The sequence below is a fragment of the Ammospiza caudacuta genome, chromosome 6, assembly GCF_027887145.1.
Source record: "Ammospiza caudacuta isolate bAmmCau1 chromosome 6, bAmmCau1.pri, whole genome shotgun sequence".
NCBI classification, from domain to species: Eukaryota; Metazoa; Chordata; class Aves; order Passeriformes; family Passerellidae; genus Ammospiza; species Ammospiza caudacuta.
In genome coordinates, this window is record NC_080598.1 from 7,596,713 (window position 1) to 7,619,924 (window position 23,212).

General features: G+C 40.8%; 1 protein-coding gene across 1 annotated transcript in view; it reads left to right on the forward strand.

Moving 5' to 3' along the window:
• The window catches only part of PPFIBP2 (PPFIA binding protein 2), a 93,497-nt gene that overhangs the window by 38,944 nt on the left and 31,341 nt on the right, over window positions 1–23,212 (forward strand). The window contains exons 4-5 of the mRNA XM_058807949.1: window positions 12,399–12,482; window positions 16,369–16,482. Coding sequence (XP_058663932.1) covers window positions 12,399–12,482; window positions 16,369–16,482 — 198 coding nt within the window. The remainder of the gene's footprint in view (window positions 1–12,398; window positions 12,483–16,368; window positions 16,483–23,212) is intronic.

The window sequence follows — 23,212 nt, forward strand, 5'->3', positions numbered from 1 at the left end:
TATTAATTTACTAGTATTAATATTATTAATTTAATAATATTGATATTATTAATTTAATAATATTGAATCCATTATTAACAATTAACATAATAATTCTTGGGAATTAGTAAATTTTTTTAGCATGGCCATGCTCACTGGGCTCCCCTGACGAGGCTGGGAGGGTGCAAACCTGGACACTTCATTTCTAAGAGAGCAAGTGTAAGTTCTTTTAGTGTTTTCAGGGGCTGATGGGATTTTAAAATTGAAACCAGAACAATCTAGAAATTATTGATGAAAAGGAAGACCTGGAGGGCTGCTCTGACTCCTCCTATTCCTTTGCCCTTTAATTTCCCAGGAGATTCAGAGACAATAGAAGAACAAGATTGACCATTTGCATCTGTGCTGCACCAAAATCTACATTTTACCACAAATAAAATGTAAAATTGCTAAAACAGGGCTACTAAATATAATTTTTGTGTCCCTAGGGCCCTTGCTGGGTGGGAGAAAGAGGAGGAAAAGTGGTGGAAAAGCTGTGTGCTTCTTCAGCTCAGTGTTGGTAGAAGAGGGAAAACACCAGACAGTGCCTTTCCCTCCACAGCTCTAGGAGGATTTCTGGGTGTTTTCTTGTCTCTTCATAGTGGAATGGAGGGACATCAGTGTAGCTGATCACTTAAAGCGTTTTTGCTCTCAGTTTCAAAGCTCTTGCAGCACGTTTGTTTGCTATTTAAGAGACTGCAAGCCTTGTTTGAAGTGTTTGACGTGCTGGCTAAAAGCAATGTCTCACTTAGCTGAGTGGGCTTTGTTTTTGACTTTACAGCACAAAAATGTGAAATTGCTAAAAGTTCTTGGGCTGGCACCTTTGGTGTCCTGCAAATGGAGTTTTTAGTCCGATCAAGTCTGGCAGCAGTCAGCAGTTTGCTATGGAAGTAGGGAACTGGCAAATAAACCCTGATGGGTTATCATACAGCTAATGGAGCACGTAAACTTTGCTAACTTGAAATATTTTAGTGCCCTACATTGTATTGCCATAATGTGTGTGTTCTTTTACTTTTGGGGACAGCCCTGGAGAAAACAGACAATTTGATGGGTGCAAGAGAGCAAAAGCTGGATCAGCCTCTCTCTAGGGTAACACTTGAGGGTGGTGGCTCTGTAGTGGAACTTTGTTTTTCTTTGTTTTTAGCTCTCCACTGAGCCAGAAACTGGTGCTCAGTGAAGAGCTACACACAGACCTGAATTTCCTGAAAATAAGAAAAACATACAGTGGTAACCTGATGAAGCAATGGTGAGAGTGCAATGTATTTTCCTTATTTTCCCATTGCCGAGAGAAGCTAACCTGCTTTCCCAGTGAAATGGAAAAGCATTCTAAGCAAATCCAGGGCAATAGATTTGCATTCAGCTGGTTTCTAAGAGTTTCAGGCCAAAGCTCAAACAGGATGTAAAGTTCAGAATGCAGGTGACAGGCTCCCAGAGAGCATGTGACTATCTGGAATGTATGCTGTCAACATTCTGGCTGATAAGATGCAGAAAATTCAGACACCTTTTAATCAGGAAGAATGACTCACAGAAACCAAGGCTCCTTCTCATGATCTCCAGCACAAGTGACAAGGTAGAAGTAAGGTATGTTGTCATTTTTAATATTTTTCAAAGGGGAAAAGGATGCAGGTGCCACACTGGGGCACTAGATAGTTCAGTAACACAGTTTTTCTGTAGTTTTAAAAATTAAAAACAAAATCATTAGCTGATAAAGTGTGGTGGAATGTTTTAAGAGAGGCATTTCCTTCTTCCCTGAATAAGACTGAAATGGGAGTCTTGGAGGCCATGCTTTGAAATGGATGAAATGTGGAACTTTAAGGTACCGTAGTGGTGGTATTATGGGATATGCAAGCTGTGAGATAAAGCTGAATGTATTTTCTAGTCTCCATAATTAGATAACAAGGTTTTGGGGGGGAAAAAATGCTTTATACTGTTGGGCATTCTTGTTTAATGTCAAGACAACCCCTATTCAGTCTCCAGCTTGTCAGCCATGACATGTCAGCTGTCATGCACAGGGAAACGTACTCTATTAAGTATTTTTTTTTTTTTAATGCACTGTTGATGATGCATTAAGATTTTCTTCCAGCTAGTATTAGCTATTCAAGAATAACTCCTCTCATCCATTTTCAGACAGCATAAAATAAGTATATTCTATGCTCAGGGCAACCCAAGTCAGATCTGTCTTGTAGCATTGTTTTTGGAAACAGGCAGGTCTTTTGTCCTCACATTTGCTGGTGATTTTAGGTATCCCAGCACCTTTAGAAGCCTTGTAGCAGTGACAGAAAAAATTGTCATGTTTTTCTTGTCATGTAACTTTAGGTAAGAACAGATAATAAGTATATGAAGGGAACTGAAAGTCCAGGTTTATATTCTTCTCTCTTGCCTTGTGTTGCAGGAGGCTCTCAGAAGAGCCCCATCAGGTTAAAAGCACCAAGAAATGGTAGAAATATTAAAAACCCACATCCCCTTGAAGAAATTTTGTCACATATTTGTGACTTTCCCAGTCTGGAGTGTGGGTGGGTGCCCGAGTGAGGCTGGTCCCTGTAGGAAAGGCCTTCTACAGCTTCAGGCTTTGAGTCCTTTGTGTATAACATAAGTACCACAGGCAGCTTTGGCACTGGTTCTTCCCAGCTGCTGGTTGGTGGCTCCCTAAGCCCAGGGGGCAGTCTGGCTGTAGGAGCTGAAGGCAGTGAGGAGATAAGCAAATGTTCTGAGATGATCACAGAGGTTCCGTGGGGGCAGCTGCCTTTGGGCCTGAGGAGGCATTGCCCAAGCAGCTGTCCTTGTGTGTGTAACAATCAGCTGCCTGGTTTAAGGCCAAAGCCACTTTGAACTAGGGGGAGAAACAACACTGGAAACTGGAGTTTTATTGGGAAAAATGAGGAGTTATGGATAACTGCTGTGTGGAGGCACTAGAGGACACCGCAATAACAGGCAACGCTTTAAACTTCCCTTCTTGCCAGAGCGCTGTGTTGCACACGTATTTATCTTGGTGTTGCAAGTTTGAAAAGTTGCCATGCTGTGAGATTTCAGCTTCAGCAGGAGCAGGCAAATATCTTGGAAGGGTATCATCATCTTCTGTTAGGATGGAAAATCGCCTCTTTGGCAATAGTAGTGTTTATGGGATCATTATCTTATTCACAGGATCGTCCTTGAATTCCTCCCCTTTTATAATATCTTTTGAGAGTACAGGCAAGTAATTCAAAAAGCAGAACTTATTTTTAGGTTTAGTCTGAGCCTGAAATAAATTGAGAAGGCTGAGTAGTGTTGCGATAAACAGGGAGCAGAACAGAGACAGGAAATAGGGGGTCTTTGGTAATGAGTTCCAGCCACTCTTGAAACAGAAAGCCAGAGAAAGCACTACTTGAGAATAGTTTCTCAGTGACAGCTTAATAATTTTTAGCTTGTTATTCAGCATTAAAGGGGAACAGTTCCTGCAGATTGATGCTGTTCTCGAAAGATCCTTTTTTAAAGATCATTTAGCAAGTTATCTTTTTAAAGTTTTTAGGCTTGCATTGTTCTTGCTGCAAACCGATCTGCTGTTTAAAAAAACCAGATGTTTGGGGGGGGAGCCTGAAGTTTATACAGTTGTGTGTTATATATACATCTGTGAGAAGCCTTTGGGATAAGCCTTGTGGGACAGGGGCAGGGGATTTCTGCTTCAAATATGACCAGGCACTGAAAATTTCAGAAGTTGAGGGTTGAAAGGGGAAGAAATCACAGCTACATCCTGTAGAACAAAGCAGAGCGCTTGCTTCCAAAATTTTCTTTTAACCCTGGGAATGTGACTGCTGAGATGGGCCCAAAGCATGGATGGTGAGATTGATATTTACAAGCACTTCACGTGGCTAAAGAGGGTAAGTGATTTGCTGGGCTTTGTTTGCTCTTTCTAAATGCACATTTAGCAAAATCTCAGTGAGGATTCTCTGCTTGGCGAAAAGAAACTCATACAGTGCCTCAGACTTTAAATGGTGTGAGTTTCTTCATGAGAGGTGAATCAAAGACGTGCCTTGGTGTAGGAGGAGGAGGCTTAGGGAGGGGGGAGAAAATCAGCTGTCTTTGTCTTTAAAAATGAAACTCTAGGATCAAACTTTGAGCAAATGGCAATAGATTCTGGCAAGTGCTCGTGCCTTCCGGGGATTGCAGTGCAGCAAAACAAATCCTGCATGGTAACAACATATAGCAAAAGAGAGGAGAGGCTCTTGTTTACCATGTTGTGCTTTAAAGGGAAAAGTTTTCTGCACCAGATCTCCACTTAAGTGATTCTTCATCGGGGTAGCTGTGTGAGAGACCTCTCGGGATGCCTTTGTCTCGGGTAAAAATGGTGGTGGTTTTCTTCTGTGCCTGTTACTCTGCTAAAAAGATGGGGTTTGTTTTTTTAAAGGCAAGGCTGTTAATTTTGTAAATTTTGTTGATGAACTGCCCAGACATGGATTGACTGCATGAAATTGTCTTTGTCTTCTTTTTTTAAGAGTAGGTTTGTGCAGTTCTCTCATCACGTTGAAAAAATCACTTTGTTTTTCTCAGCTTTTACAGTTTCTTATGATCTGAGTATTTATTTTTCAGTGTTAGAAAAATCCATGAATGGGATATGACTAGATCCCTCAGAATAGGCTGTTTTTTTAAATTAGAATATGGATTTGTGTGTCATGAAAGAAGCACATTCTCTCCTTATTCTTTAAAAATCTGTTTTAACCTGTGTGTACTTTTCCTGCAAATCCTTGCCTGTCTATATATATGCACACATAAATACAACTGCTCTCTTGGTTTTTTACTAGCTGTATAAACACAAAATATCTGTCAATTCTAATGTGAAATGTGATTAGGAGCATTTCTTTTGGGTAGTTTCATGAATGAGTGTAAAATATCAACGATGTGTTGGTCTTTTATAAGAGCTTGAGCATCCTGAAGTTAATTTACCAAATATTTGCATCAGATTCTGGAAACTTCACATTTGTGGAGGGGATTAAATGGGAAGTGAGTGGACAGTGAAGAGGCAACAGGAAGTAGCTGCTGGTAACATTATACTCTTAGTTTAACCTGTGCTCTGTGCAGTTAAAGCTAATTATTTATTTTAAAACACGTATTTTGAGCTCACATATTAATTTACTATTTAAATGAGGTTATGGATACAGCGTGTCTGCCACTCCTGCTTCCAGAAATTTCATTTCTGTGAAGACATGTTTGCTAACAAAAAGGTTAATGAGGTCTGCTGCCCTCAGCTTGAGGGCTGTGCTCAGAAAGGACACGGTGTTCAAATGGAGCACGAGGTTTTACAGGAATTAACAATGCTCCTGCTGTTGCTGCATGTAATTCCCTTTATGTCAGGTACATAAAGGAGAATATCAATACTGCTGCTTTTCCTTGCAAGCCCTTTAAAGGGGTGAGCACATGGGAGGGAAAGGAGGAGGACTGAGACTGATCCTGCATTGTTCCCAGGAGGACTTTAAGCAGTCTGCTCCCAAATTCCTTTGACAAGTGATTTAGAAACCAAAAGAGTTGAAACAATCTGAGCTGCTTGATCAGTCCTCCCGTCCAAGAATCCCAGTGTCTCACAGAGTCTGGCACTGACTGTTACAGCACATAAAGATTTCAGTTTCTGCAATCATAAACTGTTGCTTTTTGGCTGATAATAAAATTGTGGGTTGCTTTCAGAGTAACATGTGGCATTTAACAGAGAATAACTGCAGCAGACTTCCATAAAGCCTTGGTGAAGTATGCCAGAGCTGGCTCAAATTTCATCATTAGCAGAAATCACTTCAGAGACCCAGATGGGTTTTGATGTTGCAGGGGTTGGCTAGGCTGGGTTTGTGTGGAATCTGTGGCTTGGACTGGGTTAGGGCAGCAAACAAAAACCAAAACCACGAGATCCAGGCAGGCAAAACAACAGCTACAACTGCTATTTTCAAATGCTTATAATGGAGAGTCTGGTTTTAAGCAGAATTCTTGTAAGATAATGTGTACAGTGGCATCTTGCAACGGCAGCAGGGGAAAAAATATTATTTAGATCAAACTGAAATAATGTGTCACCACTCTCCAGCTCTTTCCACTGGACTTTATTGGTGTCCACATGACCTGTGGAAATGCTGGGCCAAGAGGGGCCAGAGGGATTGAGAAAGTGGTGGCAGGAAAACCTGAGAGCATGTGGACAAGGAGGGAGGGCAGTGGATGTTCCTTGTGTATAAACATCGTGCTTTTAAATTCACAAATCCCTTGTGTATAAACATTGTGCTTTTAAATTCACAAATCCCTTGTGTATAAACATTGTGCTTTTAAATTCACAAATCCCTTGTGTATAAACATCGTGCTTTTAAATTCACAGCTTGGCCAGCAGCACAGTCATAGAGCAGTGCTGGGTAGTCTGGGGGAAGGGTTTTGCAGGTAATTAATACAGGGTTCTTCCACAGGGCCTGAGTGTGGATCTGTTAAAAGTTTCATTTGCAAACTAAGGGACTTGAGATACCCTCACTACCTGGAAGTGTCTGGTTTTTAACAAAGATTCTTTTGTTCTCCCAATGGACTTGGCTTAGAGGGCTCACATACAATTTTGTGTCCTTCTGTTGCTTTATTCTTATCTCTCCACCCAACCTTAATTAGAAGACACCATTCCAGATAAACACCATGCAACCTATATTTTGGTACATAGACAAGTATTTATAGCCCAAAATTATTAACATAAATGCTAATATTAACTGCAAGCTGTGTGGCACAGAGCTGATGACTGGCCTGAAATTGGTGTACATTGGTTTTATGCCTTTCTTTTTTTTCTGGATGAGATTCTTAACCTGTACTAGCAAGAGGTGGGGTGATCAAACCCATGATGTAGCCATTAAATTCAAGATATTGAGGGTGAATCTTGTGGCTTCTGTAAGGATATTTTCTTTTAAGACATGTAACTGTCTGGAGGAAAAAAATAGGTATTTAGAAAAATTATCCAGATAAAATAAAAATATTTGTTTAAAAATTCATTTGGTTTAAGGACTACCAAAATTTACCTAGCTCTGTCTTTGCTTAGTTTCAGACTATGCACTGTCAGCCTTTTTCAAGTGACTGCTACTTTCATTTAAGCAACCAGCAACAATGGCAAATAAAAAATCCTGCTGTTGATTTACTAATTGCCTTCAGATGAAAGGCAAGAGTTATAGATCCAGAAATTGTGTTCCAGCCCTCTCCTCCTCCTTTGAGGTAACTGAGGGAATGCACATACATTGAGATGGGTGTGTGTCTGAGGTAGCACTAACATGCCAAGAGATTAAATTTTTGCTTCGACACTCAGAGGCAAATAAAAATGTTTACTGTGTAAGCTGCTCACTCATCACTCATCATAACACAACTCCTTGTGACTCAGACCATAATTCTAGTGACCAAAAAGACTGCTACAGAGGTGGAAAAACCATGCACTTGTAAACATTGTCAACTCCAAACAGGCTGGGGAGAGAATGCAGTGTGCATTTTCTGGTGTTGGAATGCAGTGCATTTTTTGTGGTAAAGCTGACTGCCTGGACTCTGCTGGCCATCCTCCTTGTTTTCAGCTTCTAAACTACAACAAAAAGCAGCACATCAAGCATGTCCCTAATCTTAATTAATACATTAATACAAGTATTATCATTACCACAGGCATCCTATGCAAGTATCAGTGGAGCAGAAGGTGATCCCTGTGGCTGAGGAAGAGAAGAGGGTTATGACATAATCTGTCTCCTCACAGAGGCGGGTGACGTGTTGAAAAAGCTCACAAATCAGCACTTTAAGTGACTGCCAGGTTTCTTTTCCCAGCTCCTCCCCTCTCTACAGCCCAGGGTGAGATCCATGGTGTTGGGGACAAATTTCTGAGTCACAACTTGCTGACCAGCTTCAGAAGTTGGAGGGGTTAGGGTTAAAATGAGCTGTGCTGAAGATTCTTGGTGCTGAAAAGGCACACCTGAGGAGAACATCAACTGACCAACATTTCTTGCCAGATCCTTTGGTACTTTTGCGGGTTATCCCCGTTTTAAATCAAAGCTATTGAATTGTTCTCCAAAGTCTGAAATTTTGTGTGTCACATGAGAAGGAAAATTCAAGCCCTTTTCTTGGAAGAGGACTCAGTAATGACTGGATCATGTAAGTGATACTTAGACCTTCCTAGCAACTTTCCAATATTATTTTCATATTAAATCAGTGAGCCAAAGAGAGATTAGGAAAATAAAAATGAAGAAGCTAAAGCAGGTGATAGAATGCATTTTGACCCCCCCCCCCCCAGAAAACAAAAAAAAAAGGAAAGCTTTCTTTTTCTTTTCTTTCTCTAGAACTGGAAGTTACAGCTGATTTGGAATTGTTCCTGGAAACTTTTTAGGTTAATATCTCTTGCCATCTGATGGGCAGTAAAGTATATCCAAAATACAGAATTTCTGAGAAGACTGTAATACAGGTGCTCCAAGAAATTCTTCGCAGCTCCTGGCTTCCCATGGCTGGGACAGGTCACTCTTCAGTGGGTAAAACCACACTTCAGTGGGATGTCCTGGCACAGAGTGGTGGTGGATAGTGCCATATCCAGCTGAGGACTGTCACCAGGGGTGTTCCCCAGGGATCAGTGTTGGACCCAGCCCTGTTTGGTGCCTTTATTGATGATCTAGATGGGGGATGGAGTGCACACACAGTAAGGACAAAGATAGCACTGAGGAGTGTTGATCTGCCGGAGGGCAGGAAGGCCCCGCAGAGGGATCTGAACAGGCTGGAGAGATGGGCCGAGGCCAATGGTGTGAGATTCAACGAGGCCAGGTTCTGGATGCTGTCCTTGGCTCACAACAACCCTGTGGAGCACTACAGGCTGGGGACAGAATGGCTGGGAAGACAAAAGGACCTGGGGGTACTGGCTGAGAAGGACTGAACATGAGCCAGCTGTGCCCAGGGGGCCAAGAGGGCCAATGGCACCTGAAATATTGTCCCCAGCAGGCCAACAACACAGAAATATTGTCCCAGCAGGCCAATGGCACCTGAAATATTGTCCCCAGCAGGCCAGGGCAGTGGCTGTCCCCTGTGCTGGGCACTGCTGAGGCCAGGCCTCGAGTGCTGTGCCCAGCTCTGGGCCCCTCAGTTCTGGAAGGACATTGAGGGGCTGCAGTGGAGCTGGGAGGGTCTGGAGGGTAAAAGCCCTGTGAGAAGCAGTTGAGGGAGCTGGGGATGTTCAGCCTGGAGCAAAGGAGGCTCAGGGGTGACTTTGTCACTCTCTGGAAGTGCCTGACAGGAGGGTGGAGCCAGGTGGGGATCGGCCTCTCCTCCCAGGCAACCAGGGACGGGATGAGAGAAATGGCTGAAATAGTGCCATGAGAGGTTCAGATTGGATGCTAGGAAAAATTTCATCACAAAAAGGGTTGTAGAACATGGGGACAGACTGCCCAGGGAAATGTCGGAGACACCATTGCTGGAAGAGTTTAAAAAATGTGTAGATGTGGTACTTGAGGACATTGTTTTATGGTGAAAATGGTGGTGGCGCTGCTTGGACTTGATAATCTTAAAACTCTTTTGCAGTCTTAAGAATTCTATGATTCCTGTAGGCAAAGTATTTATGGCATGCAGCTGATTTTTTATCTGCAGTAATACTGCCATCAGCATATTTTTAGCTACCTTGCCTTAGCATATCTCCCCTTCTACTTTGTTATCATAAACTTTTTTATGTGTTTTGTGCAATCTCTCTCATTCTTTCATTGGAGGAGGCATAGTTAACATATTTGCCTTATAATTTGTCTAGCCCATGCAACAGTTCGGTCAGTAATACTAGATCTTCTGAAGTAACAACTTTATAGGAAATCCTGCAAATTCAGCCTTTTAGACCTGTGTGACCACATGACCAGTGTTCATTTATTGTTTGGGAGCTCTTAGAGCAAGCTGTGGTCTCGTGTTTTTTGTGCTGTGGGTCCTGTATTTATTTTCTGCTGCTACATGTGACATCTTGCTCAGTTTCCTCTCAGTCCTGGCTCTCACAACTGCAGAATGCTCCCCAGCCATCCACAGATGGCCTTGGTTCATGTTACACTGTTTTATCTTGTCTTTATACGTGCCACAAAGAATCACCGAGGCTCAAACAACTGTTGTACATCAATCAGACACTTTTATTTAGCAGGTCATTTTTCTGTCTACTGTACCTTCCTGTGCTTATCTGAGGCCTTTCTGGCTGACCTCACACCTGCATATTTAGAGCCACTTCTGTGAGGTCTTGATCCCTAAAACTTGGTCAAAACCTTGTGACAAAAGTATATTTTGAGTAGAGTTTACACGTTCCTCTTTTGATGATGAGTGCTGGTAAGTGAGGTGTGGAGTGAGCACCTGCACATTCTGTTTTCGGTGTCCCTGTTGGCCCCTTAAACAGGCACAAAAGACCAAGATTATTGAATTTAGAGGTGATTCTAGTTAAGGGCCTTGCAGCTATGGTTAAAACATAAGAGCCAGATGCACGGGAAAAGAGTATAAAAAATAGAATGCAAGTCAGCACAGACTTGCTCAAAGTTATACATTTAAGCAGAAACAAAGAGTAAAAGCAGAATGAAGAATGGGCTGGCAGCTAAATAAAAGCATTTTAAAAGGATCTGGAAGTTATAGGTCCTAGGCTGAAAATATATGAATTTTACTGTATGTTTAATATGGAAATAAATATGGCCCAGGAGTCTGTGAAAAGGTTTTGCCACTCAAGCCAGTTTCAGCTGGAGTCCTGTGTCTCCTCTTAAGCCTTTAATTTCAGAAGAAGTTGGGAAATAGTCACTGAAGAGGAACAAAAAGAAAGCAACAAAATGAATCTTGAAAAATTAATCTCTGAGGAAAAGACAGAAAAACTCATATTTTCTTTCACAGCATGAAGAGGGACCTGCTAATTAGAGATGTAGAGATAATCTTCATATATATCAAAAACCTCTGAAGTGAATGGAAGGACCTATATTTTAGTTTATGGTGGTATGATAACCATGAAGTTGAAGAGATGATCTGATGTGATCAGATTGATCACAAAGAAAAATGCTCTCATGATGGGTAGGGAGGAAGTAGATGGAGGAGCTGTGAGTTCCATCCCTGGGTGTCTTTAGAAGAAGACAAAACAAGAATATTCCAAATATTCATTAGCCCTAGGACGGAATAGTGAACCAGAAGATGTCTTCAGACATCTTTCAGCCCCTGTGTGTTGGTGCCATAGTGATCTTCTCAATTTCTTTCAAATAATCAGAGACAAGGGTGCTTGGTTTCTCTCAGCTTACAAAGGTGCCACACTTGTATTCATTGCCACACTTATATCTAGTTCAGCACTTTATGGCTTGAAAAGCATCTTTTGATAGGATAAAAATTTGGTTTCTTGATTTGATTTAACTAGCACCATGTTTATTTTCAGCTTTTGTTTTATGTTTGGGCCTGTTGGCCTCAGTATAGATTAAGAAGCTATAAATATATTTAATTAAAAAAAAAATCTGTTGAAAATGTTGAGTTGAAAAAAAAAAAGGCATCTGGGGAGGAGGATTATAATTGTATTGGTGCCATTGTGCAAGAAACTATAAATGAGCAGTCAGCTGCAGTGGATGGGAGCTCCTTGGATTCCTGTGTGAGCTGAAAATCCAGGCTGAGTGTTGAGTTCCCTGGCAGAAATGCAGTGCCTGCAGTGGAGCTGGGAAATCAACTTCTGGGAGCTCAGGTTACTTTTGATGCTCTGAGCAAGCAGCTCCTTTCCCACAATGTTGCAGGATGAACTGAGGAGACTCTTCTAAACTTAAAGAAATCCACAGATATTTTTTTTTAATGGTGGCGTTTCTATGTGAAGTAATAAAATTCATGGGAAATGGGGTATAATAGTTAAGGACAGGCCATATTTTAAAAGGTTTTGCTCCCTAGAGCCTTTTAGAAGTCCCTAAGTAATTGGGTGGCTAAAGTAGCTCCTGATAAGAATTTGATCCTTTAAATAAATTTTTAGTTGCCAACAAAAAACTTGTAATTTTCTTTCAGTCATTTCTAGGAATAATACACCTATAGCAATTTTTACCACTTGACAATAAATACAAGATTCATTACTGTGGAGAATAGATATTTCAAATTAAATGGGTTTTGTTTTGGTAAGATGGTATTTTCCATTGAAACTACAATTTTCTAGAAAATATCAGTCATATTCATTTACCACTTTTGAATGCTGTAAATGAGAGAGTATTCAGAATACAGCTTAAAAAAGGTACATTCTTAATGTACATTATTTTTTAATGTACATTACAGGCTTAATACACATGAAATAAACAGTTCTGATCTATGCACACATTTTTTCATTTTTTTTTTGTCTTGTAAGAACTGCTTATACTGCTTATAATATACAAAACTTTTATTAATTGTTTCTTGAAACTTTAACTGTAAAAATTCTCACAGCACTTTTTTTTCCCTCCCGGTCACAGGTGAACCATCATTCATCCAATAATGAAACTTATCAAGAAAGGCTGGCACGATTAGAAGGTGATAAAGAGTCCCTCATCCTTCAGGTATGTCCAAAAGAGAGAAGAATTTTGTCTGCATAATTGATATCCAGCACATAAAAGCGGAAGTGGCAGAATATTTTCTGTCAAACAAATGTTAGCAGCTCACCAAATGTAGCTGATATTTAACCAGGAATTAATTTGTAATCTGTATAATCCCTCTAAATGATTCCATGGTGGGGGTAACCTGGTAGAGGAGAGGGGTGTAAAAGCAGTAAAAGTGGGGGGGAGTGGCAAAGGGATTAAAAATAATTCTGTCCCAGGCTACAGCTGGGATGGTGGTTCTCATTCTAGGTTTGCTAGCTTGTGCCAATTTTCTAGGTTCTGTATGCCACTGTTTTTTTTAAATGAAGCAGAAGATCATTAAAAGGTAGGTAGATGGAATTGGCATTTTTTTCCTGTTTATATGCTGCACCAAAATTGTTTACATCTTCTAAAAGCTTAAGGGGGAGGGAACAGGGACAGAGAAAATTTGACAGTAAAATGCATGCCTAAGCTCTTCCAGGTTTCCTGTTTCTCAGTTTACCAAGCCTTTTTTCAATCAGATCCTGTGTCCCATGTAAGTTCTCCCCCTGAGAAAACACATGTTGCACAACTTCAAAGCAAATTATTTTTCTGTGTATTTTTGCTGGTACTGAACTGTACATTCCATGCTTTTTAAAAACCTGAAGCTGGAGATAATTTAAATGGCCTTTGCACATCCTTTCCCTTCATGCTTTCAAATGCATATTATAAGCACGTTATATTTATATCAAACAAAGTTGAAGTGTGTTGGGTAGGTGTTCTCCCTGCTTTCAGTCACAAGTTTCTGTAAACATGTCTTGTCCTGTATGTTCTGCTCACACTTGTGTTCATTTACTGAGCAGAAACCTCACTGCTGTTGTTAAATAAACAATAAATGCTTTGAGACACAAGCTTTGGCTTGGTAGGATTTTTTTTTTTCTCCATTGCTGTTAAACTAAATTGCTATTACCAAATTTAGGGGAAAAATACCCACCTGACTGAAAAACAATCTTCTGGTTGGAATTTAGGTGTGTGCTACAAATTCTCTTTACAACTGACATTTATTAGAATATCTTTTTATTTAGAACACCATTTATTAATCAAGTGGTTGTTAACACTAAAAATTTGATTCCATTAGTAAAAGCAAACAGCTTCTCACACTGCACATTCATGTTTTGGATGCATGGTCAGCTCACGAGTGGAGGGACAGTGAGGGGACCACATCCAGGTGTTCCATCCAGAGCTGAGGGTGGGCCTGGTGCCCCTGTGAGGGTCTCCTTTGTTCCCCACATTTCTGGGCAGTCCTGTGATCTGTGCATCAGCTTTTGTGGGTCTGACAGGCCCAGTGCTGACAGGACCCTGCCGACTGTCCCAGGCTCTGCTTCTCTTCTCTTTGTCCTGCAGGTTTTCAGGAACCATTTCTTTATCCACACAAACAGGTACCCAGGGGAGTAGCCAGCCCAATGCACAAAGCACAGGGGTTTATGACACCTTTTGGGACCTGCCTAGAGTTTTTCTTTGAAGGAATTGACTAAAATCAGAACTAGAAAATGTCTCTCTTGCATTTTACTCCCATCACTTCCACCCCCCATCAAACCCCAAACAATACCCCCCTTCCAAACCCCATCAAACATTATTTATGCATTTTCCTTTTTCCTTTCCTTTTTCCTTTCCTTTTTCCTTCCCTTCCCTTCCCTTCCCTTGAAATTTCCTTGAAATTTCCCTTTCTCCTTTCCTTTTTCCTTTCTCCTTTCCTTTTTCCTTTCCTTTCCTTTTTCCTTTCCTCTTTCCTTTCCTCTTTCCTCTTTCCTTTCCTTTCCTTTTTCCTTTCCTTTTTCCTTTGCTTTTTCCTTTCCTTGAAATTTCCTTTTTCCTTTCCTTGAAATTTCCTTTCCTTGAAATTTACTTTCCTTTCATTTCCTTTCATTTCCTTGAAATTTCGTGATCTGGAGGGAATATGAGGCTGGGAGCACTCCAGCCTGGCCTCAGACTTTCAAACCTTCCTAACGCTCCATTTTTAGCTAAGTGCTCGATGCCCCTCACTTTTACAGAAAATATATTGCCTGCAGGCCGAGTCTTGCAGATGTTGCAAGACTCCTAAGGCAAGATGGAATTGCCAGCTTAGCATAAACTGGGATTTTGTTCTGGGTTCCTTGAAGAGCCTGGCAGATATGATCCTGGAAAGAGGGGAAAATATGAGCTCCAAGTGGCTGATGTGCCTCTCAGCCCAGCTGCTGGAACACTCAACACATGCTTCCAAAACTGCTAAGCTTTCACTAAATTGCTTTGCAGGTCACATTTAACATCCAGAGCTTTCTTTCCATGTTACAATGGTATTTAAACCTAACCTGAAGCTCTAAGTAAAGCTGGTTTTCTTTCTCTGGAACTTGCATCACACTGAAGCAGAGAATTCAGTTTGTCTCTTCATGCCTTCTGGCCTCACATGGGGATTTTTGTGTATCATCCTTCATTTCATGGGAACAAAACAAAGTAGATGAGCAAAAGATCTCCTCAGAGGGAGTTCTCCTGCCCCAGCTTGGATGTGTCCCCCTGCCATCTGCCTCCACCCACTCCTTCCTATCACCTCTCATCCTGAGCTCAGCTGTACCCTAAGCTACAGATAACTCCTTTAATAGAAAAAATAATAGTCTTTTCCTTTTCTTTCTTTTTTCTGTGATTTTTTTTTTCCCAGGCATGCTTGGCATTGTGTCAGCAGGTAAAAGAAAGACAGACATCTCCCTTTGCAGCTTCCCTGAAGTGAACTCAATTGTTCATTGGGTTTTAGACATGCTGTGTAGTGGATATATCTTAAAAGTGTCACTTCCACATACTGTACATTTTTGTTTTGTTTTATTAATAAAGGTGTTACAGGGTCAGATGTGAGAGCAGATATAAGTTTTTATTAATGCATTTTCTTCAAAATGGAGTTTAAACACCTTAGGCTCCTTTGTTTGTTTTAGATAATATTTTTCTAGAATAATGAAGGCTTTTTTATAAATAAATAATCACAATGAATATACAGAGTGTATAGTCTCCATAACATTAAGATTTATCCCTGAGATTTTTCCATATCTTTCTAACATTAGCCTGGGTGCAGGTTTTTTTTTTGCTTTGCAAGATTTGGGTTCAGCTGCTGGGCTTTTTTTTATTGCACACTCACTTCTCTGTACCACCATACCCACAGCTCCTTTACCAGGATTGCTTATTGTTTCTTTTGTTGGGGTTCATTGTCTGTGTCTCCCTGCTTTTGCTTTCATGTTTTGGCTTGCCAAAGCCTGGGATTCTTTGTTGGAATAGAACTTTGCCACAGCTAAAAATTTCCTTTCACTCATTGCATTCTTCATAGCTTCACAACTCTTTATTGATAGGTACTCTATCAATAAAGTTTTGTTCTTGTAAAGAACAAAGAAGGAAAGTAATTGGTTGGGTTGGGAAGGAACAGTTTTCCTATTTATCTGTTTTAGGGAGTGAAATGCCAGCAGAACCAGAAATGGCGATGCACTCTCCAAAACCACATAAAACATTTCCAGTGTGCTCTGCTCTTGCTTGCTCCTTTCCAGTTCTCCAGAGTTTTGCATGAAGGGACCCAGGCTACCTATAGGTAGCATTCCACCTCTCCTTGAAATGCCCTTTCTTTTTTTATATCAAAACAAAACAGTTGCAGGGGAGGGGAGATGAGAGGGCGGGGTTGGAGTGAAATAGAGGTAAGACTGCAAAACTTCTCTCTTGGTAGAGCAGGTTGCTGCAGTGCACAAGAATATTAAAGCATTTGAGGGCTTTAAAAGGGAACTTCTTGTCAAAACGTGCGTTTGGATGTTATATGCATAAGGTAATTGAAGCTTATTTCCAGTCAGTTCAGTAGCACTGTGCTTCTCCTCTCAAATTGCAGGTGAGTGTTCTCACAGACCAGGTGGAAGCTCAAGGAGAGAAAATCCGGGACTTAGAAATCTGTCTGGAGGGGCACCAGTTGAAGCTGAATGCTACAGAAGAAATGCTCCAACAGGTAAAAATCTGGATTGCAGACCTTCTCCAGAGGTCAGGTGAGCACACATGGTCAGCTTCTCTGCATGTGTGACTGCCTTTGGCAACAGGATAAAACAGGGAAGGAAAAAACGATTTTTTCATTGTTCTCCTCCTGCTTTGCGCTCTCCCCTCCTAGAAATGTTTCTTTGTTTTCCTGTTGCAGAAAAGTTTTACTGGCTGGTTGCATAATGCTGTACGTGGCAGCATGTAAAATGAAACTATTGTGTCTTATTTGAGCTGTGCTTATTTGGACATGGCTGAGTAACTGGTTAGACAGGTTAAATGTATCTAATACATGTAGGAGTTCTAGAATTAAGAGGTTTTATTTAAATGCCTTCTGTTTTCTATGGCTTTGAAGTTGAACAAGCAGCAATTTGGAATGAATTTCTGTATCAACTTCTGCTCTATAACCATTTCTGCTAAACTTTGGAGCTTTCCCCTTAGTTTGAGATGAGAAAATCAATATATAAGGACATTTTTTCTTTATTTGAATCAACAGTTTCAGGCCATGTGATTTAATTTGTGCTCTTTGATGTCCTTTGATGAGGGAGCAGAGCAAATGATAAATTAAATGCCTTACAGAACTTGCAGGTCTATTGATGCCGAAGTTCTTTCCCTGTGCAATTTTCTGTTGTTGTAGATGCAAATTATGCATTGCTAATGCAGTACATAGATACCAAAAATTAATTTGAAACTGTAAATAAGCCTCAAAAATCTATGCCAGAAATTTTTAGGATAGATACTGTTCTCTATGAGCTTCGTTTTTCTCCCCACACAAATATTGTGTGTTATAAATTTGCTGTTTTAGTCCATGTGAGATACACAAGCTTTTTATGAGCTAATCATAGCTTTGAATGATGATAAGGATCCTTGTGTATAGGTATGTAAACAGCAGCAGTTTCTATACGATAAAATTGTATTCTAAACATTTTAAATTATAATTCTCTGAGCTTCTTGAAAAAACCTTCCATCTCACACAGTCCAAAGTGCTTCCAGCTGGGCAAGGTTGTATTCTGAGGGGACAGCTTTAAAAATGCAGTGAGTGCATGTATTTTCTAGAACTCAAAGAACAGTGATTATTTAAGTTATGAAAATCTGTTTTCAGTCTCCAGGAAGGCATTCCCAACAGAGTGCAGAAGCTCCCTGTTCCAGTCTAAAGCTGGATCATTGTTCTGTGACTTCTGCTAAAACTGCTTGTTCTTTCTCTGATTTAAAATGTTTTGCCCAGATAGTCTTCTGAGGAAACTGTGAACTTAAAGCCTTATTTACCAGAACACTGAGGTGTCTGAAATTAGAATATAATGCTGCAGGAACATTGCCATTTCAGTGAAAATGTTTGCATCTGCTTGTCTGGCCTCAGGCACATGCACAAATCGCTTACAAAGCTGATCCTAAAGTGATAAACTGCAAAAGGCTGTACCAAAGCTAAAGAAGTCAGAGAATCTCCAGATATGCCTAAAATAAACCTTAAATCTAAATTTTGGGATAACTTTTGAGCAGCTGGAGTTGTTGTTTCTCCCAGTAGACAGTGGGATTTGGAAAACCCAAGTGGGATCTCTCAGCAGTCAGAGAAGTTGTACATTCAATGTCTCAGCAGAGGATCCTTTTTAATATCATTTATTTTGAAGGTTCTCTTCTCCATTCACTTCTCCATTCCATCTTTTGTTGAAAAGATTATCCTCAGTGGGGTTTGAGCTGAGATTTGGGCAGAAGAGAATAACCTGATGATGTGGTGATCATGACATCCATGTCAGATATGTGGCCAGTGGATGTTTCTGCAGATAATTTGTCAAAAGTAGAGCGAGTGTGTGGTTTCAGGAGTTTCAATAGATTAATTAGTCAGATTTTAGGAAGATTTGGGTTCAGATCTTCTCAGTCAGCAGCTGCTGCTGGTGTCCTGCTTTTCAGAATGCTTTCTGTTACCCTCTTGAGAGGCAGTGTAGTCTAAATTCAGATTTATTTCATGGTTCTGCTTCCTTATTTACAATATATTTGAACTCCACTGATTTTTCCTTTGTGAACTTAAGTCAGCTGCTTCCTCTGAGTGGAAAATGGAACAATAAAGATAAAGCCCTGTCTTTTTAATTTCAAGAACTATAAGAAGAGTGACTCATAATTAATTCTGTGCAAAAAAAAAATGCTTCAATAAAAAAACCTATAAACTTTAAGATAACCTAATGATGGTATCTGGAAGTTCCACAGCAGAAAGGGTATCTAATGCCACCCTGCAAAGTAGTTTTTGCTGAATCTGTGCTAGCAGAGACTTGTCAGGGTGGGGTTACTGGCAAAAAAATTCTTCTGGCTTATGATTTATGCCCCGTTGTTTTGAACCCTGCTACAAAGCGATCGTGGAACCACTTCTGAAACAGCAACTGGAATAAAAGTTACACAAATAACATGAAGTGGCTGTTCAGCATTTTGGGTGGGTATCTTGAATGTGGAGTAGCAGCAGCAGAGGAGAAGGGAGGAAAGATTCTCCTTTCATCCTTCTCCCTCCTCCTGACCGTGCTGCTCCTGCCACTGATTTGAGCCTGCCGTGCACAGCAAACCTTCTCCTCCACGACTGGGAGAAATCTGGCCTGGGGTTTGGGAGGAAGGGGCTGTTTTTGTGATGGCTGAGCCAAACAGCTCACAGGAAAGGTCCAGGTGTGGCAGAAGGGCAATGGAGAGATGTGCTTTGTCCTCACTGAGAGGATCCTGTGTGTGGCAGAGATGCCCTGGTGTGCACAGATAATGTGATGCTTAAAGCATCAAACTCAGTGTTTCACTTTTGTAAGGACACTTTTTCCACCACAGGTCGTAATGAAGAAAAGTGTTTTTCCACCTTAAAGGTGTCTGGGTTTTCTTCCTTCAAGAAAACAAATCAGGCCTTTTCAAAACTCATGAAAGTCAATGGCAAAACCTTAATTCAGTCCTGAAGTGTAATTCAGGTTTGGGCCAAGAAACAAGGTCATCTTTGGTAACAGAAAATGTTCTGGAACACGGCTGGCAGCAAGGCACAAGTTTAATTTCATGGAATTATCTCCCAGTGGGGTGTCTGTGCCGCTGCTGAATGTGTGAAGGATATGGAAAGGCTGGCCTGTGTGAACATCTACCTGCCTTTCCCCTTGGCACATTGTAAAGGAGATGTCTAGAAGTAAAATTTAAAAAAAACTTCCTAGAATTATCCTAGGAAAACAATTTATGCTGTGACAGCCCATTTCCAGTATATCAGCTGCTTTAAATTGTAAAGTTACAGCAAATTTGAGCAATGTCTTGCTCAAATTTGTGTGTGTCTTGTTGTAAGTTACTTTGTGGCATTACTAAGTACTTTCTTCCAGTCAATTTTAAGAAAGAATAGTTTTTTTCTTTTTTTTGGAGAAGAGAGAGAGCCTTGGGGGAATGTCCTATCAACGTGTTGTAGAGTTGGAAACAGAAGTAATTTTTGCTCTATAAAGGACAATTCTGGTCTGAGGGGCAGAGTCTTTCCTGTACCTGACCTGAACCAAATCCCAAATCCTAGATGTGGTCTGACCATGTCCTTTTGCCTTCCAAATAATTCCTGACACATTCTAGGGGACTCTTGTTGGAGAGTTTTGTTGTGTGAGCACGATTGTGTCTTCAATCAAGTGAATTCTCTTGAAAAGTACAAAGGATTTGGTTTTAGGATTCTTTGTGCCTTATGAAAAAATACACATAAAACCTGAAATGCTTGGGTGTAAACAAGAGTGGATCTCTGTTCTTGTGTCAGTTTATGGCCCACTCCTGTCTGGGTGCAAGGGCCAGAGGAAGGTGTGCCAGACAGTGGAGAACCTTTTTAAAAAACTGGATTAAAAGTATGCAGGGAGGAGCTGTGTCAGAGCAGGAACTTGAATCCAGCCCTGTTCAGTGTGTACCTGCTCTGGTTCTGCAGCTGTCTCATGCTCAGGGGAGCCAGAATCCTGCCTTGCTTGCAGGGTATAAATCTGGCGTGTATCTGTTTGCTCCTCAGGAACTTTGCTGGCTGGCAAAGACCATTCCTTCAACTTTCAGTTGCCTGAGTTATCTGATCTTAGATGAATTTCAGCACTTGTTTATAGCATGCAGGAGCTTCTTGCCAGCAGCTGGCTTAGTGTTTCAGATTTTGAAGTGTGCTCTGTGCTGCTCTGGTTGAGCTCTGAGGTTTTCAGAGCATGCTCTCAAGCTGTGCAGCTTTATCTCTCCAGGTGAGCACTCCACTTTGCTCTTTTGGAGTTAACGTGGGCAGGATCCAAGGGAGAGCAGATCCAAGGGCTGGTCAAGTTGGCAGGGCTATGGGAAGCTCTGTCCTCTCCCTGCCTTAACCATATAATGGGCAAATGATGAATTGGAGGGCTGTAATTCCCTGCCTGCTGCTGCCTTGCACCATTTCATGGTGATTGCACACGTACATCGCTCTCAGCTGTGCTTCCAGCTAAGCAAATATCTTATTTCTGCCACAGCTGACACACAGCTCTGGAGAAGTGCAGCCCTCATTAGGGGGGCTCCTGGCTGCGTTTGGCTTCCCAGGTAGGTAGATTGGTCTGTCTGTCTGTCTGTCTGTCTCAAGGTTTTTAATAAGGGTGAAAAGTAAGGTTTTCTTCAAATGTTGTTTGTAGGGTGTGCAATAGCAAAATGGGATCTTAGAGGTGTTTTCTTTCCTCTCCTCACTTGACTAAAATCTTACTTATGGTTTCTCAATCAGTGTATGGCATGCCTGTTTCCTCAGTTTTGTGGAGAGCTAAATATCCTGGAATGTTCTGTACTTGCAGCTGAGAGCCTGAAAAATTATAGTGTCTTCTTGTCAAGCTATTTCTGTCGTGTTACATTTTATAAACTGCTTTATAAGAATTGTGTATTTCCAAGACAACTAAATGTGAGAGTGAGATATGCAGCACTGGCTACAGCTTCATTGGGAATATTGGAAAGGTTGATTAAGTACTTTAGTAGTATACAGTGAGTTTTTAAAAGTGTGTTGTGTTTGGAAATAGTTTGCTACTCTTTGATCTGTCTGGTACACATATATCACCACTTCTGCATGCCTCCTCAATTTTTAAAGTTAAAAGTTTAGTTTAGAAAAAGATCTTTAAGAAGAAAAATTACACTTACATTGTATAATGTTTAGTACATTTGAAAACTAAACACAAATATCTTGTTTCTAAAGAAGACTCCCTAGTATATGTTCTATGTCTGTTCTATTTTTCAGCTAAGATCCTCCTAAAGCTGCTGCAGCCTAAATTATCATTTTGCCTGCCTTATATTTTCTTTTTGCTTTCAAACCAATAACATAAATTTGTATTTTCTTTTCTTACAATTGCATATTTATTCTGGCTGAATTCAAGTTGCATCATACCTCTGAAATACACTATAATTTCTCTGTAACAAAATGGTTCACATTCTTAATGAGCTGTTCACTGTGAGCATCTGCTTGAAGATGAGAATAATTGCTTCCAGATGTTCCCGTTTGGAGAGGAGACATTTACTTTAAACGGCACTTGCTTTCAAAGCACAAGTTAGGTCCTCTGGATGCAAGAGCAATTGTCAGCTGTTTTAAATCAGTGGAGCTCCATTGAAAACAAACTAGGATAGTTAGCTGCTTTGCCTGTTTTAAGTCACGAGATTAAAGCCAGTTTACTCCAGCTGAGAATCTGATTCCCCGGCTTCAGCGCGAATTGTAAAATTGTGTTTGAGCTGATTAAAAGCAAAGCAAACCCAAGCAGCTGCTTTAGTGCTTGCTTGGAGCAGGTAGTGCCTCCACGTTCACGCAGAGCTCCTGAACTTGGGATGAGAGGAGTGCGAGTGTGGGTTGCTCTCCACTGCATAACTGAGGGTAATTTAGGGGTCTGTAGGAAAAATAAGAAGTAATGCCAGATGGTGCACTCAAAGGACAGATCTTTTGTTTAAAATCCCTAGAGGGATGCTGCGGCTCCTTGCCTTATTAAGAAATATTCCTCCCATATCATGGAGCGCCGTGTCAGTGTCCAAAAAAATTCTAAATGTTGTTTTAGCTCAAGAGTGTATAGAGTCTGTCTCTGGGGCCAGGGTTGCCTCATCCTGCTCTTCTTTCTGATGTTCAGTGGCTTTATTTCATATCAAAGCTCCCATTTTTAACTCCGCCTTAACCTGCAGCAGTCTGCTGTCTTAACAGCTGTGCAGAGCCTGTTCCAGTATGGACTGAGATGTGCCTCTGAAACTCCTGCAAATTCGTGTTTTTCTGGAAGACAGAGGAGTTATTTGTAATTACAATTGTAATTTGTAATCACCTGTGTAGAAAGCAGCTCCTCCTGGAATTTCATAAAGTGACTGTCTCTTAGAGTTTTTCAATTTAAAAAAGTCCGTGCAATATCTTTTCCTGATTAGGGCTTGATTTATTTCATTCGGAGAAAACAAAAAAAAGAAAAAAGGCAAAACCACAAGGCTACATTTCCATTTATTTTCCCATCCATCCACAAATATCATTGGCAATGTCAGCAGGAATGGGCATGGCATTGGGAATAGTGAGTGGCTTAGATAATTGGTGTTGCAATACAGATGCAAGTTTAGTACTATTTTTAATTTGTGCAATATTCCCCACCAGACTAAAATAACTTACATGTAGAGCAGATTTTGAAATGAACCTTGACTCTGTAATCTTTGAAATAACCTTTGTGGTTTCTCTAAGCCATGGCCTACAATGTACTGTGCAGTTTGGGGCAGAGGAAGAGATGAGAAAAGGCTGCTGGACGTGGTGATTT